The sequence below is a fragment of the Camellia sinensis genome, chromosome 9 (assembly GCF_055761805.1).
Source record: "Camellia sinensis isolate YWXY chromosome 9, ASM5576180v1, whole genome shotgun sequence".
Classification (NCBI taxonomy): Eukaryota; Viridiplantae; Streptophyta; class Magnoliopsida; order Ericales; family Theaceae; genus Camellia; species Camellia sinensis.
The window spans coordinates 124,518,870-124,534,002 of record NC_138969.1 but is presented as its reverse complement, the minus strand read 5'-3'; the positions used below and the strand labels follow the sequence as shown (position 1 = coordinate 124,534,002).

General features: G+C 39.5%; 1 protein-coding gene across 1 annotated transcript; it reads right to left on the bottom strand.

Moving 5' to 3' along the window:
* Positions 1-10,709: 10,709 nt before the first annotated feature.
* Positions 10,710-12,942, bottom strand: LOC114274119 (protein GRAVITROPIC IN THE LIGHT 1). The gene has a single exon (XM_028215986.2). The coding sequence runs from the start codon at positions 12,739-12,741 to the stop codon at positions 11,362-11,364; it is 1,380 nt and encodes a 459-aa protein (XP_028071787.2). The 5' UTR covers positions 12,742-12,942; the 3' UTR covers positions 10,710-11,361.
* Positions 12,943-15,133: the final 2,191 nt, after the last annotated feature.

Genomic DNA, 15,133 nt, shown 5'->3' with positions numbered 1-15,133 from the left:
TAATCAGACTTTATCATGAATGAAAAGTGAACTTTTTGCTCGCCATGTTATGCAAATTTTTGTCTGCCTTGTGGTTATCATTTTCTTTGATTTTTCCGAGATAAAGTCTTCCCGTTGCATTCTAAGCGGAATGGTCTCGAGCAAACTCATCTTGGTTTAAAATATTAGTTAAACATCACACCATCCATTCGATAGGCCGAGCAAGGCTAGCTCAGTCCTAATAATAACTAGGCAAAGAAACCAACTGTTAGCTCGGTTACAATATAAGTTGGGCGAAATTGATTATGTTTGTGCGATCGAGCGAAATCAGCTCGGTGAGTGAGCAAAATCAGCTCCACAACGGCGAGCATGAAACTGCCTGAGTAGTCATGAGCAAAATCTGCTCTTCATTCGGCGAGCCAAAATCAGCTCGGCCCATGATGAGCAAAATTAGCTCAATGTAACGAGCAAAATCAGCTCCACATCTATGAGCAAGAAATAGCTCAGATAATGATGAACAAAATCTATTTTTCTATCGACGAGCCAAAATCAGCTTGGTCAATGTCAAGCGAAAATCAACTCGGACATTTATGAGCAAAATTGGCTCAGCCCTAATACAAGTTGGGCAAAACACCAACTGTTTGGGCGGTCGAGATAGATCAGCTCAGTTCAATCAACAAATAATCGGATAACTGTTAATTCTACAAAAGTTAGCCCGATTTGGAATACTTGCCCCTAGCACTCACAGTATCTCACTATCCTTATAATATCTTTGTACAGAAATGCATAGTATAATAGAAAGAAGGGTTATCTTTCATTTCACGTCACAGATTACATCCACTGCCGAAAGGCCAAACTACAAAAAGCAAAGAAGTAGAAAAGATTATATTTCAAAAGTAAAATATCTTGAAGTTGGCCGCATTCCATGGTCTGGGGATAGCTTTACCATCTAAGTCTTCCAGGTGGTATGCCCATTTGCCTGCAAGGCTAGTTATCTTATATGGTCCCTCCTAATTCGCTTCTAATTTGCCCTCGCCAGGGATCACTTTGTTGCCCATTACCTTCCTCAAGACCCAATCTCCGACCTTGAATAGCCTAGGATGCACGGTCATGTTGTATTTCTTGGAGAGCTCTTGTTGGTAAGTTGCTATGTGGATTAGAGCCCGTTCCCTTCTTTCTTCATCTAGGTCAAGCTCCAGGGCTACAGCTTCGTTATTCAAGTCTGGTTGAAAAATCTCAAATCCGATGGTTGGCATGCCAATCTCCAATGGTATGACTACCTCCATGCCGTAAGCCAAAGCGAATGGAGTTTCTCCGGTTGAGTGCCTTGGTGTAGTGCGGTATGCCCAGAGTATATTGGGGAGTTCCTCAGCCCATTTGCCTTTGGCCTTCTCCAGTCGTTTCTTTAGCCCATCCAAGATGGTTTTGTTTGAAGCTTCGGCTTGACCATTTGATTGAGGGTAGGCTGGTGTAAAGTTGTAGAACTCAATCTTTAACTCCTCGCAAAACCCGCGAAAGAGTCTTCCGTCCAACTGAGTGCCATTATCTGAAATAAGGGCTTTTGGGATGCCGAAGCGGGTGATGACATTTTGCCAGACAAACTTTTTAACATCTTTTCCTTGATGGTGGCCAATGGCTCGGCCTCTACCCACTTAGTGAAGTAGTCGGTAGCAGGGATGAAAAATTTGTGGTTGCCTGAGCTGCTAGAAAAGGTCCTACAAAGTCTGGCCCCTAAAGCGCAAATGGCCAAGGACTTGTAAAGGGAAGCAACTCTCTGGCCCGTTCGTGAATCTGGTGAGCGAATTTTTGACATTTTTCACATTTCTGAACATATTTCTGTACGTCGGCCTGCATACACGGCCACTAATAACCCTGGGAAATTGCTCAGTAACCCAAAGATCTACCTCCAATATGGCTTCCGCAGATGCCTTCATGAATCTCCAAGAGAAAAGCTGCAACCTTGCTGGGGTGGACACACTTCAAGTATGGCCCAGTGAAAGATTTCTTGTACAAGGCGCCAAATGGAGAGAGCCAAAACCGCTCTAACTTGGCCCTGATCTTATTGGCCTCCTTCTTTTCAGCGAGTAGTATTCAGTCTTTTAGGAAGGTGATGATAGGGTCCATCCAGGATGGTCCCAAGTTAGCGCAGAGTACTTCGAGCACCTCCGGTTCCTCAATGCTCGGTCGAGGTAAGAATTCTATCATCAAAGAATTGGAAAAAGTCGTTTGCATAGATGCTAGGCTAGCCAGTTCGTCGGCTGCATTGTTTTCTTCGCGGTTAATTTGTTTCACTCTTATTGCGGTAATTTTTTTGATTTTTACATGTACCAACGCTTGATACTTGGCCATCCTTGCATCCCTAGCCTCATATTTCCCGAAGACCTGATTGACCACCAGCTTGGAGTCGCTGAACACCATAAGTTCTGGCGCCTTCATTCTCAAAGCACTCTTCAATCAGGCAAGGAGGGCTTCATATTCCGCCTCATTTTTAGAAGCTGGGAAACCAAGTGTGACCGCATGCTCAATGGTCAGCCCATCTGGGGATGTCAGCACGACCCCTAGCTCGGTGCTATGTCTATTGGAAGCCCCATCGATGAAGAGTTTCCACATCTCGCAAGTGAACAACTTCCAGTAGTCCGAGGGACTTTGAGAGTTCCTCAACTCCAAGGTACTGGTCGGCTCAATTTAGTCTCTTTTTACATCTCCGTCGAGCTTTTATTTCGGTAAATTGATCGGTTCTTCCCTTTCCTATCCAGCTTGCTTTTGCCGTTTCGCTACTTGTTGTCCACCACTTATTTCTGCTATCTAAGCCGTGGGCTGCGCCAACTCCGCGCTAGCCAAATCGATAGGGCAAACAGGGTGTGTTCCAGGGGCAAACTCCGCCATGAAGTCAGCAAGAGCTTGAGCTTTGATAGTCTTACACAGTTAGAACTTGATGTCGTACTGTCCCAATTCTACAGCCCACTTCAAAATTCTGCCAGTGAAATCTTCCTTATCAAAGAGCACCTTGTGCGGAAATTCGGTTAGCACGACTCTCGTGTGGGCATGAAAATAGTGCGCTAGCTTTCTGGAGGCCATCATGAGAGCCAGAGCCAGTTTTTCTAGCAGCAAATATCTTGATTCGGCTGGGAGCAGTGTCTTGCTAACGTAGAAGATGGGGAGGTGTTGGATCCCCTCAACGCGGACGAGAACGGCGCTTACCGCATGCTGAGAAACTGCCAAGTAGAGATACAGTTCTTCGCCCAGTTTTGGTGTGACCAGAATTGGGGCCAAGGAAAGGTATACTTTTAGATCCGCCAATGCACAGTCACACTCGTCATCCCAAAAGAACTTGGCCTTCAAAGTTTTTAAGAATGGCTTGCAACGATCTGAAGACCGGCTGATAAATCGATTCAACGCAGCTACCATTTCGGTGAGATGCTGCACATCATTCGTGGAGTTTGGCCACTCTAGCTCTTGTATTGCTTTGATCTGGGAAGGGTCGGCCTCGATTCCTCGGTTCGTGATCAAAAAATCTAGAAACTTTCCGGTTCCAACTCCGAATGCACACTTGGAGACGTTTAAACACAGCTTGTGATGCTTGAGTATGGCAAACATCTTTGCTAGGTCGGCAAGGTGTTAAGACTTGTCTTTGCTCTTCACCACCATGTCATCAATGTAAGCCTTCATGGTGCGGCCAAGGATGGGAGTGAACATTTTGGTTACCATCCTCTGAAAAGTCGCCCCGACATTTTTGAGACCGAACGTCATGACCTTATAGTAGTACAAGTCTCTTGGAGTGGTGAACAAAGTGATCTCTCGGTTTGGTTTGTACATGGTGATCTAGTGGTAGCCGCGATATGCATCCAGGAAGCTAAACCTCTGATGGCCAGCGGTTAGATCCACCAGCTGGTCGATTCTCGAGATGGGGAAGTTGTCCTTTAGGCACGTACAGTTGACTGTCTTATAATCGACGCACACCCGCCATTTACCATTATTTTTCGACACTACAACCGAGTTAGAGATTTATCTAGGGAACTGCATTTCTTCTATCGCCCCAGCTTCCAGCAAGTTTTTGACCTCCTCTACCACTATCTTGGCTTGGTGCAGGGCCAAGCGCCGCATTCTTTGGATAACCGGACGTGCATTTGGAAAGACATTCAACTGGTGGCAAATGAAGCTAAGGTCGACGCCATGCACATATCGTAAGGCGTCCACGCAAAGGCCTCAATGTTGGAAACCAAAAAGTTGACATTTACTGGACAAAGATGATCCCAAAGAAATAACTTATTTGGATCATTTTCATCAACGCGCACTTCCACCAAATCTTCAACCGATTTTTGTTCAGCTTTTCTTCCCACATCTTCCAGGACTTCCTTCCCTTCTGGTCCTTCAATCATTTGGACAAAGCCTTTGGCAGCCCGGCTGCCATTTACTGTGACAAAGCACTATTTTGCCATTACTTAGTCCCCCCAAACCTCTTCTACTTGTTCCGACAGCGCTGGAAAGTGCAAGACCTAGTGATAAGTCGACGCTACTGCCTACATAGCGTGCAACCAGCCCCTTCCCAGGATTAAGTTGTAGGTTGACGGGACCTTAAGCCCCCAAAATTCCACTTATTTCGTGACTAACCCAGCTTTGACCGACAATATAATCTTTCCGATTGGCTATTCGGATTGAGAGTTGAAACCAACCAAAGGGGACGTGGCTGGAGCCAAGTCTTTGTTCTCCAACTTCATCTGCTTGAACGCGTCATAATACATGATCTCGACTAAGCTCCCTTGGTCAATTAGAATTCTTTTGATGTCGAAGTCTTTGATGCGAAGGGTCACCACTAAGGCATCATTATGAGGCGTTTGAATTCTCTCCAAGTCCTTGCTTGAAAAAGTCAAGACATCTTTTACCTCGGTCTTTCCGTTCTTTACGGCGGGCTGAATAGAGAGCACTTTCCTCATGTGCTCGGCCTTCTTAATCATCCCCTACAGCTCGCAAACATGCACTGGTTCGATGATGCCGTGAATGACATTGATTACACCTTGGGGTGCCTCATCTAGGATAGCAAGGCCATTTGGCTCGGCCTGTCCCTGTGGAGCGGCCCTCATACCCCCATTTATGTACTGGTCTAGATGCCCAGCCACCACCAACTCCTCCAAATGTTGTTTGAGCAACACACAGTTCTCCGTTCGGTGCCCGCTTTCTTCATGGAAGGTGCAGCGATACCTTGAGTTGAAGCCCCTCTGTGTGTCTCCCAATTTGGCCGGCCAACATACGTAGGGCTCACCTTGGATCTCACTTAGGATGCGGTAAATTAGGATCTTAAAGACAGTGGTGATGCCGGTTCGTGCTCTCAACTTCCTCTTGGCATCTTCTTCTTCACTACGAAGAGCGTTAGCTCGGTCATTTCTGCTACTTTTGCTTCTATCATTGTGGTTCAAACTACGATGTTGGTCTCTACTCGCTCATTTGAGTGGTTGTCCTCCTGCCTCACCGAGTGAACCTTTCCAGCCACTCTTCATCCGCCGCAACCGGATTTGCCTTCTCGGTTGCAATAGGGTAGTAGCATCATCTTCTACTCTGATATGTTCGTTGATCCGCTGCATCAAGGACTCCATGGTTGTGGGCTGGTGCATTGTAAGCGAGTCTCGCAGCCTATGTTCAGTTGGGAGACCTCGCTTATATTGGGCAATCGCCAAATTGGTGGGGCAATCAAGAATCTCATTGTAAGTTTCCCAATACTTGGCATTGTATGCCTTCAAAGAACCTCCAGATTCCATCTTGACGCTCAGGAGGTGGTCGACCTCCTTCGGTGTTCGAGTGTTGGCCTTGAATCTGTTAACAAAGGCTTCTGCCAGTTGTTGCCACCCCTCGATGTTCCCCTCTGGAAGTCTTTCAAACCACTTCAGGCCCAGTTCTCCCATACTTGCTAGGAATATGAAACACATCAAGGCGTCATTTCGCCGGTGGCCAGCCATTACTTGCCGTTAGTGACTCACGCACATGTACGGATCCGTCTTATCGTCGTACAGCGTGAACTTAGGTTGGTGGAATCCGGCAGGGAGTGGCGTGCTCTCTATTTCTAGGGATAATGAGGTAGCAATAAGTCTTGTTAGCTCTCTGTCCATCGGTACGAGGGCTATCATCCTAGGCGCTAGCATCGCCACTTCCTCACTGCAACAGATTTGGGGACTCAGCCTTTGAAACGTCGGCAGTCTTTGGGTCTCTTTACGGCGAGCTCACTCCTCCAACACATCCCTCAGGTTCCCCGAACGGGTGGAGTAAGAGTATCTCGATGTCGTCAACGGACATGAGGGACGGTAACTGTTGTCGCAAGTGTAAGATCTCTTTATTGGTGGGTCGGAGTCCCCAACTCCATAACTTCTGGTGATAAAGAGAGAGGGTGTCCTATCTTGGCGACGATTGTTAAAACGAGGGGGCAGGGTGCGCTCACTATGGTTGCGCTCTCCAGCAACTCCCTTCCCCTTGATTCGGCGCTTCAATGCCTCCATTTCAGCCACCATCTTCCAAATGAGGGCGTCTTAGTCTCTGAGTTTGTGCTCGAAGTGCTAAGCATGTGACTCTCCTCGTCGTCGGCAACCCTCTAGACTCTTGGAGTGGTCAGTGCTCCTTGCGCATTTGTCTCGCGTACCTATGGAAGAGGTCTCTAGGCCCGCTATAGTCGGAATAGTAGGAGGGTCATCTCTCCGTCGGATAGACTCTAGTGTGATACCGTCGACAATGGACAGCGGTGTTTCACCATTGTTAGCCATGAAAACGGTCGAAAAAGCTTGGTGAACAAGGTTTTTCTATTAAAGCTTTCCCACAGACGACACCAATTGTACAGGGGTGAAATACTCTCAGTTATCCATACTCCTTGAACCCAAACTCTGCGTAACGCCGCTTAACCTGAAAACCAAAAGAAGGTGAGCTGCCCGGCGATGTGCTACCGGATAAACCCTCCAACGATCAAGTCAGCACACTTGGAGAAGAAGAAGAATAGAGAGCGCTCTAGAGAGAGAATTGGGAATTCCTTCAGATTACTTACCTCTAACGTCTCCACACTTCTTCTTTTCTAGGCTGGCCATCCAGCCTCAAAGATTGTTGGCGCACTACCTCTGTTGTCCATCTCTGGGCAGGCGACTGTGCTCCCATCTACCTTCCTTACACGTGTAGAGACCAAAATCTCCAAACAGTGTTTGTCAAACTGCCAAACAGTATTGACACATACCAGGAGTGGATTTACCCTTTTTCATATCATTGGTCCAAGTGGCTCACACAACCGGGCTATTACTTCGAAGAAGCAGACATCACAACAAACTAGGACAGCCGAGCTATAATACACCGATCCATCTGAATTGATTGGACATAGGGCGCGTGGTTCAGCATCTTGGCCTCGCCCCGCTATCTCGTAAGGCGTCTCAGCCCTACGTCATCCTAGATTGGTTGTAGCTCGGCCCTACGTCAGCCCGGATTGTTCGTAGCTCGGTCCAGCTCACCAATGCGGGTTTACCGAATATCAGATTTCACTGATCAACAGCTTGGTTTCCATATTCTGGTCAGTTTGCTCAACCCAATGTAATGGGTTGGAGAGCCGCGCTGGTTCAATTCGGTCAAGCATATAGTTCTTGGCCCTCGCAAGACCTAACACCATATCCCATACTGTCGTAACGCGACCCATTTGACCAGTGCAAATCTTCCTCTCAATTAGTTACACATGTTAATTTTATTCTATCAAAGGATGTCATAACATTTTTTAATCTTTCATGTAATTTCATCTAACTAAATAAAAAACATGTAAAATATGAATTTAAGGCTACTAATTTATTTCATCTAAGATAGGTATTTTATGTTACTTATTTTAGAGTGAATATAGAAATATATATATATATATAGTATTTTTAAATTTAAGGAAATTCAACTGAATTGAAATCAAACATTTTATAAATAATTTCATTTAATAGAGTCTAATTTTACAAAATTTAACTTGTGAGAAAAAATTTAATGTTCCTTTACACTTAGATAGTGTTTGGTTTGGTGGAATGGAATAATTATTCTATTAAAATATTTATTCTCACGTTTAGTTAGACTAAAATATTAATGACAAATGTATTATAAATAGAATCATCTTTTACGATTTTAAAACCTAAAAAATCATTATTCTATTCCCACTAATTCTAATTAATTAAATAGAGCATTTGCGTTTTTAACTAAGGCCTCGTTTGGCAAGTGCCTCTTTTAGCTAAAAATTAAAAAAGTTACTAAAAAAAATTAAAAAGTCAACAGTCCATACCAAAAAGTCAAAAATTTTATTTTCTCTCTACTTTTTGCACATCTTTTCGTAAAAATTTAAAAAGTCATCCCAAATATACTAAGTTTTTTTACATCACATTTTAGTCAAAAAGTGAAAAAGTTACTAAAAAAGCTTGTTCCCAAACCAGGTCTAAGAATGAAAGTTTTTGACATGACAACCTAACACGATAATAACATGACACAAATAAAACATGAAATAATACAATATTATAAAAAAATAAATAGATTGTATTAGTCTTAAGAGCGGTTTGGAACGATCTAAATAAGTATACTTTTTAACTTTTTATGAAATATGAATTGAGTATGAGTTGAGTTTAAAGTGATGTGCTAAAGAAATAATGTGACTTAAATAAAATGATATGACTTAAATAGGATAGTGACTTTTTAATTTTTTTAATATATGTTAATCAATACCTTAATGTAATTTTGACCCGAATTCAAACTAACACAGCACGATAATACCCGCTCCTAGTTGGGAGTCCTTGAATTTTGTTGAAATTTGGTAACTCGAAGTGACCGCCTTTATCACCTCTCCTCAAGATCGGCGTCGATGACGGCGATCGACAATAGGAGACAGCGACGGCGAACAAGTAGACACGTGAAGAGATATGTGGGCAGGTGGACCAATAGATTGTTGCGTTGTTTTGGAAAGTAAAAAAATAAATAATAATAATTTATTAATTTTTTTGGACTTCTAAAAAAAATTGTGCAAAAAATTTAAGAAGTGATCTAATTTAAATAAGCCAATAAATTAATTTTTTTCCTAATTGTCAAAATAGGCATAAATGGAGAAATAAATAATTGAACAAGTAAACATATAAGTGAACTTGTGTATAAGGAATGCTTTAGAAAGTTGGTAAAAAAAACTATCTTTTTAATTTTTTGACTTTTTTAGTGACTTTTTTAACAAAAAAACTAGATTCTTTTGAGTAAAAAAATTGACTTTTTTAACTAAAAAAGATAAAATGTCAAAAAATTAATTTTTTTAACTTGTTGCCAAAATGCTCCTAAATAAGTGAGCAAATATACAATCATTCCAATAGTTTTAAATTTAAATTTATAGCCCGAGTGTTTACTTAAAAATCAAAAATAAAAAAATAAGATCAAGGAACTTCCCTTCTGAACAAAAAAAAAAAAATTACAAAAAAATGACAAAGAAACCAAAATTATGTTCCTGATAGTAAAAAGTTATATCATACATATACATCAATCATTTTTTTAATTCATAACTATCTACTCGTCTAAAAAACCAAAACAAAAAATTCCCAAACAATTTTTTTTCTTTTTCATAAAACAATCAAAAAAATTATTAAAACAGTGAAGTCCCAAGTGGCCTAATTCTATTCTGAGCTCCTGCAGGTGGGCTTTGCCTTCGAGTTGGGCTTTGGCTGTCCCAAGTCCCAAGCCCTTGGGTACGAGGCTACCAAAATAATTATAAAAAAATAAAATAAATTAAAAAATTAATAAAATAAAATATTATATTAAATCATAAAATCACTTTGTTTGGTTTTCATTTTTTAAAAACAGTTTTCAAAAAATTCTACACTCTTATTTTTCGTGTTTTTTTGTTTTTACTGAATTTTTTAAATATTTTATACAATTTTTTTACTTTTTAAACACACCTAACATAAATACACCTAAAAAGTAAAAAAATTATAAAAAAAATCTTTTAAAAATTCACTAAATATAAAAAAAATACAAAAATTTAGTACATTTTTTATATTTTTATGTATTTCTTAATTTTTTAAAATATTTTTTCACAATTTTTTTACTTTTTGACACATCTAAGTAAGGTGCATCTAAAAAAGTAAAAAAAAATATTTAAAATTTTAAAAATATTCACTAAAAACAAAAAAACACGAAAATCAAAAAACTTAATTTTTAAAAAACTTAATCCAGAAAACTCAATTTTTAAAAAACTTAATCCAGAAATCTTTTTTATATTTTTTTATTTATTAAATTCAAAAAAAACTAAAAAATTCAATTCAAATGAGACAAAATATCACAACTAAATCAAAATAAACTAAAAACTAATAAGACAAAATAGAATACCTTTTAATCCAAATTAAAATTATTAAAAAGTAAAAAACCAACTCGAAGGCACAATCCTCAAGCGATTTTCCAACTAACATACAATGCACTTTCAAGAACATACAAAAACTAAAACAAAGTACATATAAAATTTAGGGCAAATTACATATACACCCCTCGAGGTTTGGCTAAATTACAGATACCCCCTGAGGTTTCAGAAATTACATCCCGCCCCCTGAGGTTTGTATTTTCATAACAATTTGCCCCCTGAGGTTTATATTTCATAACAAATTACCCCCTAATTTCTTATGCAAATATAGCATTCAGGGGGGAATTCGTAATTTCTCAAACCTCAGGGGGCATCTGTAATTTAGCCAAACCTCGAGGGGTGTATATGTAATTTGCCCTAAAATATTTAAGGATACCATTCATATATAACTTTATTATTTATACTAATTTCATACCAACCAACAAACTTAACCCTCCTTCCCCATTATTTGGGCACATGAGATGAGAAAAATCAAAATTGGAGAGACCATACAAAATGCAAAAAAGAAAAGGGTCCACATTTCCCTCCCCTTTTTCACCTCAAACCAAACAAGGTACCCCCACACCACCGCCTCACTTTCTCTCTCCTGTCTCTCTCTCACTACAACTAGGCTCCAAAATCCAGTTCATACCCCTCTCTGAACCCACTGTCCCCTATGGGTCCCACGCGCCACATTTCTTGACAAACCTCTGTTCCAAACTGACTGACTGTGTAATGATAAAGACAAAATACAACAATATATAATATTTATATATACTAACCCACGCGCCACCACACGCGCCATAACCCTCTCCAATAATGTAATTTGGGATCCCTCTTATTTCATGTACACCGTTGGATCAACACTTTAGCGGAGGTACAGGGTTGATCGAATGGCCTACATGTTATCATCTCGAGTGCATATGAGTGCTAACCCGATCTGACAATCTACTTAGCTCCACCATTTTACGGCGGAGCGTAGATAAAGCGCGTGGGGATGGTATGACCTTTTTTACAGTGTAGAACCCACAAAAGCATCAACGCTTCGCCGGAGTACTTGCCGGGAAAAGGTATACCTGACTCTGTATCACCGTTTTGCCGATCTTAAACCCCGGAACCACCGTAAACGCCACCCGAAAACCACCGTCAACGCCGCCGCACTCGGCCGCGGTGAATAATGCATCGTCTGTGACACTATCCATGTACACCTCCGAGAATCTGCAGTTCTTTCCCACCTGAAAGATGTTCACTTCTTGATCAAACGAGAAAGCGAAGCAATGCAAAAGCCAAACTCGCTTTGCCATCTCTGCAAACGCTGCGAAGAATCCAGTTTCCGGGAACTCCCCGGAATTGATCATCTTTCTCTGGCTCAGATTCCCGGAAAATGAGGTCTCCATTTTCGGGTGAACCAAACGGAGGTACTTGGTCCTTACGAACTTCCCAAATGCTGAATTTGGGTCGTTCTTCAGAAATTGAATTGGGTTCACTGACTTCAACTTCTTAAACCGATCGAGAAACACGAATCTGCCTTGTTCATCGCTTGATTTTGAGTCATTTGGAAGCAAAAAGTTGGGAGAATTGAAACCATCAAATATTTCTCTACAAACAAACGATTCGAAAGCGAAACACCTGTGATTTGGCTTTGGGAAAACCAATTCAGGCTCAATAGCACTAGCAGCAGAGTCAATATCCCAATTCGAAGACTCCATTTCCCGAATCATCAGCTTTACAAAACTCCGAACAGATCGAACTGCGTAATGCAAAACTCCATTAAAACTACTGGGATTTGCATCGGACAGTTTCACACTTTCAATTATCGAAAACTGTCCACTCGAATCCAGTCTCTTTTCGAGAAACTTGTTATCAGCAATAGCATCGTTGAGTTCGTTGTGAAGAGCAGAAATTTCGCTTTCTTTGGTATCTAATTCGGACCTCATTTTGTTCATCGTAATGTCGAACATCTTCATGAGACTCTGTTGCTCTTGAATCTCCGCAAGCAACACAGTCACATGAGGGGGCGAAGAATCGAGCTGTTTCTTCAAGAAGCTCTGTTTCAACTCAGACAAAGATTTCAATTCGTACACCACAGCTTCATCAGCAGACTGAATCGCTTCGCAGTTGTAAGGAAACTGAGCCATTTGTAGCTCCGCGTAAGCAGCTTTGACAGCTGAAATGGTGGCGAAGAGCTTCGCAGCAAAAGCTTCCATGGCAGCTCTGTTTCGAGACCTTGCTTCATCGTTATTGTTGTCTTTGTCGAAACGTTGTGAATTGTTTTTGAGTTTGGGGTCCTGAGGTATGAGCAAGCAAAACCCAGTGCTTGAAAGGGATTTTGAGGCTTTTCTGAGGTGAATGACTTTGTGGAAGGTTTTGGCTAACTTGTTCTTGGTTGGAGCTGAACTGGGTTTCAGTGAATCCATGTGGGTATTGTGAAAATCAGATGATGAGAGTGGCTTTTGGTCATGAATTGTGTATGAAACCAAAAGAAGAAAATACAGTGACACAGAGAGAGAGAGAGAGAGAGAGAGAGAGAGAGGTTTTGAGAGAGAAAAAAAGCAGATATTACACGTCAAAGATTGAAGCCGGAGAAGAAGGTGTGATTTAAAGCGCGGGAACACAAATAAAATAAAATTAAAAATTACCGTAATTTCTGCCTAAATTCTCTTGGTCATCCTGCTTCATCATTTTTTTTACGAAATTAAACTAAAAGTTTCTATAATTTAAGATTTATATTATTTTAATATCTAATTATTTAATTATGACATTTTTAACCTTACATTTTAAATCTTATTTAAAATAAAAATAATTAAAAATATCATTACTTAATTTCAAGAGTAAAATCATTAATTTATAAAATATAAATTAATTTGATAAAAATAAATGTCAAAAATATATTTTTAAATTTTTAAAAATTATTTTACCCACTAAAAATAAAATTATATGAAATTAATAAATCTTTTACATATTTATTTATTTTACCAAATTAATTTTTATTATATGCTTAGATGATCATCATGTAATGGTTGTTGTTAAGATTTTAATGTGTAATCGATATATTTAATATATAAAATATTTTTAGTTTTGAATTTTTTGATTTAATGGATTGTTTAATAATGATATCAAAATTGTCGCCATATTTGACTTTTAAAAAAATAAAAACTAATTTAATGAAAATAAAAATAACCACCAATTACATGATTATCATTCAAATATATAATAAAAATTAATTTGGTAAAATAAAAATAAATAAATATCTAAAAGATTTATCAATTTTACATAATTTTATCTTTAGTGGGCAGAAATAATTTTTAAAAATTCAAAAATATTTTTTTGATATTTATTTTTGTCAAATTAGTTTATATTTTATCAAATTGACGATTTTTTTCTTAAAATTAAGTAATAGTATCTTCAATTGTTCTTATTTAGAACAAGATTCAAAATTTATGATTAAATGTGTCACAATTGAAAAGTCAGCAATCAAAGTGGCACAAGCTCCAAACTATAGGGATCGTTAGTGTAATTGTCCCTTTGTCTTTTAAAAAAATTAGGATTATTTACACGTAGACTTAAATTATCAAAAAGTATTATTTTGATCTTTTTAAATTTTAAAAGTGTACAAATATATTTTTAAATTATTGAAAAATATCATTTTAAATTATTAAAGAAGCATATGATAGAGTGTCCCGAAATATAATACGGTGGTGTTATAGAAGAAATGGGTAACAAAAGGTTACATTAATGTGATTAGGGACATGTATGAAGGGGTGGTGACCACTATTAGATCGTCTGCTAGAGAGACAAATGAATTTCCTATCACTATAGGGTTACACTAAGGATCTACCTTAAGTCCTTATCTTTTGCTTTAGTTATGGATGAGTCAACAAGAAATATTTAGGATGACGTGTCGTGGTGTATGCTTTTTGTAGACGATATTGTGCTAGTGGATGAGACTAGAAAAGGAATTAACACAAAGTTAGAGATTTGGAGAAAAGTTCTTGAATCTAAAGGATTCTGAATAAGCAGAGAAACGATAGAGTACATGGAGTATAAATTTATTAACAGTAACAATGAAAGCAGAGGAGAAGTGGGATTGAGAACTAAGAACTGCCTAAAAGTGAACATTTTTGTTATTTAGGGTCAATTATCACAACAATGGGGGAGATTGATGTGAATGTGGCCCATAGGATTAAGGCAGAATGGTGTAAGTGGGAAGTGTGTCTAGGGTACTGTGCGATAAACGAATACTCACTAGACTAAAAGGTAAGTTCTATAGAACAGCTATTAGACCGGCGATGTTGTATGGGATGGAGTGTTGGGCAACCAAGAAATAACATGTATATAAGATGAGTGTGGCTAAGATGAGGATGCTAAGGTGAATGTGTGGCAAGACTAGACAAGACAGAATTAGGAATGAGTGTATTCGAGAATGGGTAGGAGTAGCACCGACAGAAAATAAGTTGAGACAAAATCGATTGAGATGTTTGGTCACATTCAACGGAGACCAACAGAAGCAGTAGTGAAGAGATGTGATGCTATAACAGCAAATGGGAGTGTTAGGGGACGAAGTAGGCGTAGATTAACGTTGGCTAGCGTTGTAAATAGAGATATAAATCTACTCAATTTGATTAACGAAATGGCCTTTGATAAGGTCGCGTGGAGAAGAAGGATTCATGTAGCCGACCCCATTTGATGAGACTTAAGGCTTGGTTTGGTTATAGTAATTCCGATTTTCCCTCCATTGAGCATTGTATTTCGGACTTGGTTCCGTAGATGTGGGTTGTCGTATTTAGCTTGTTTCCGTCCTTCAATACT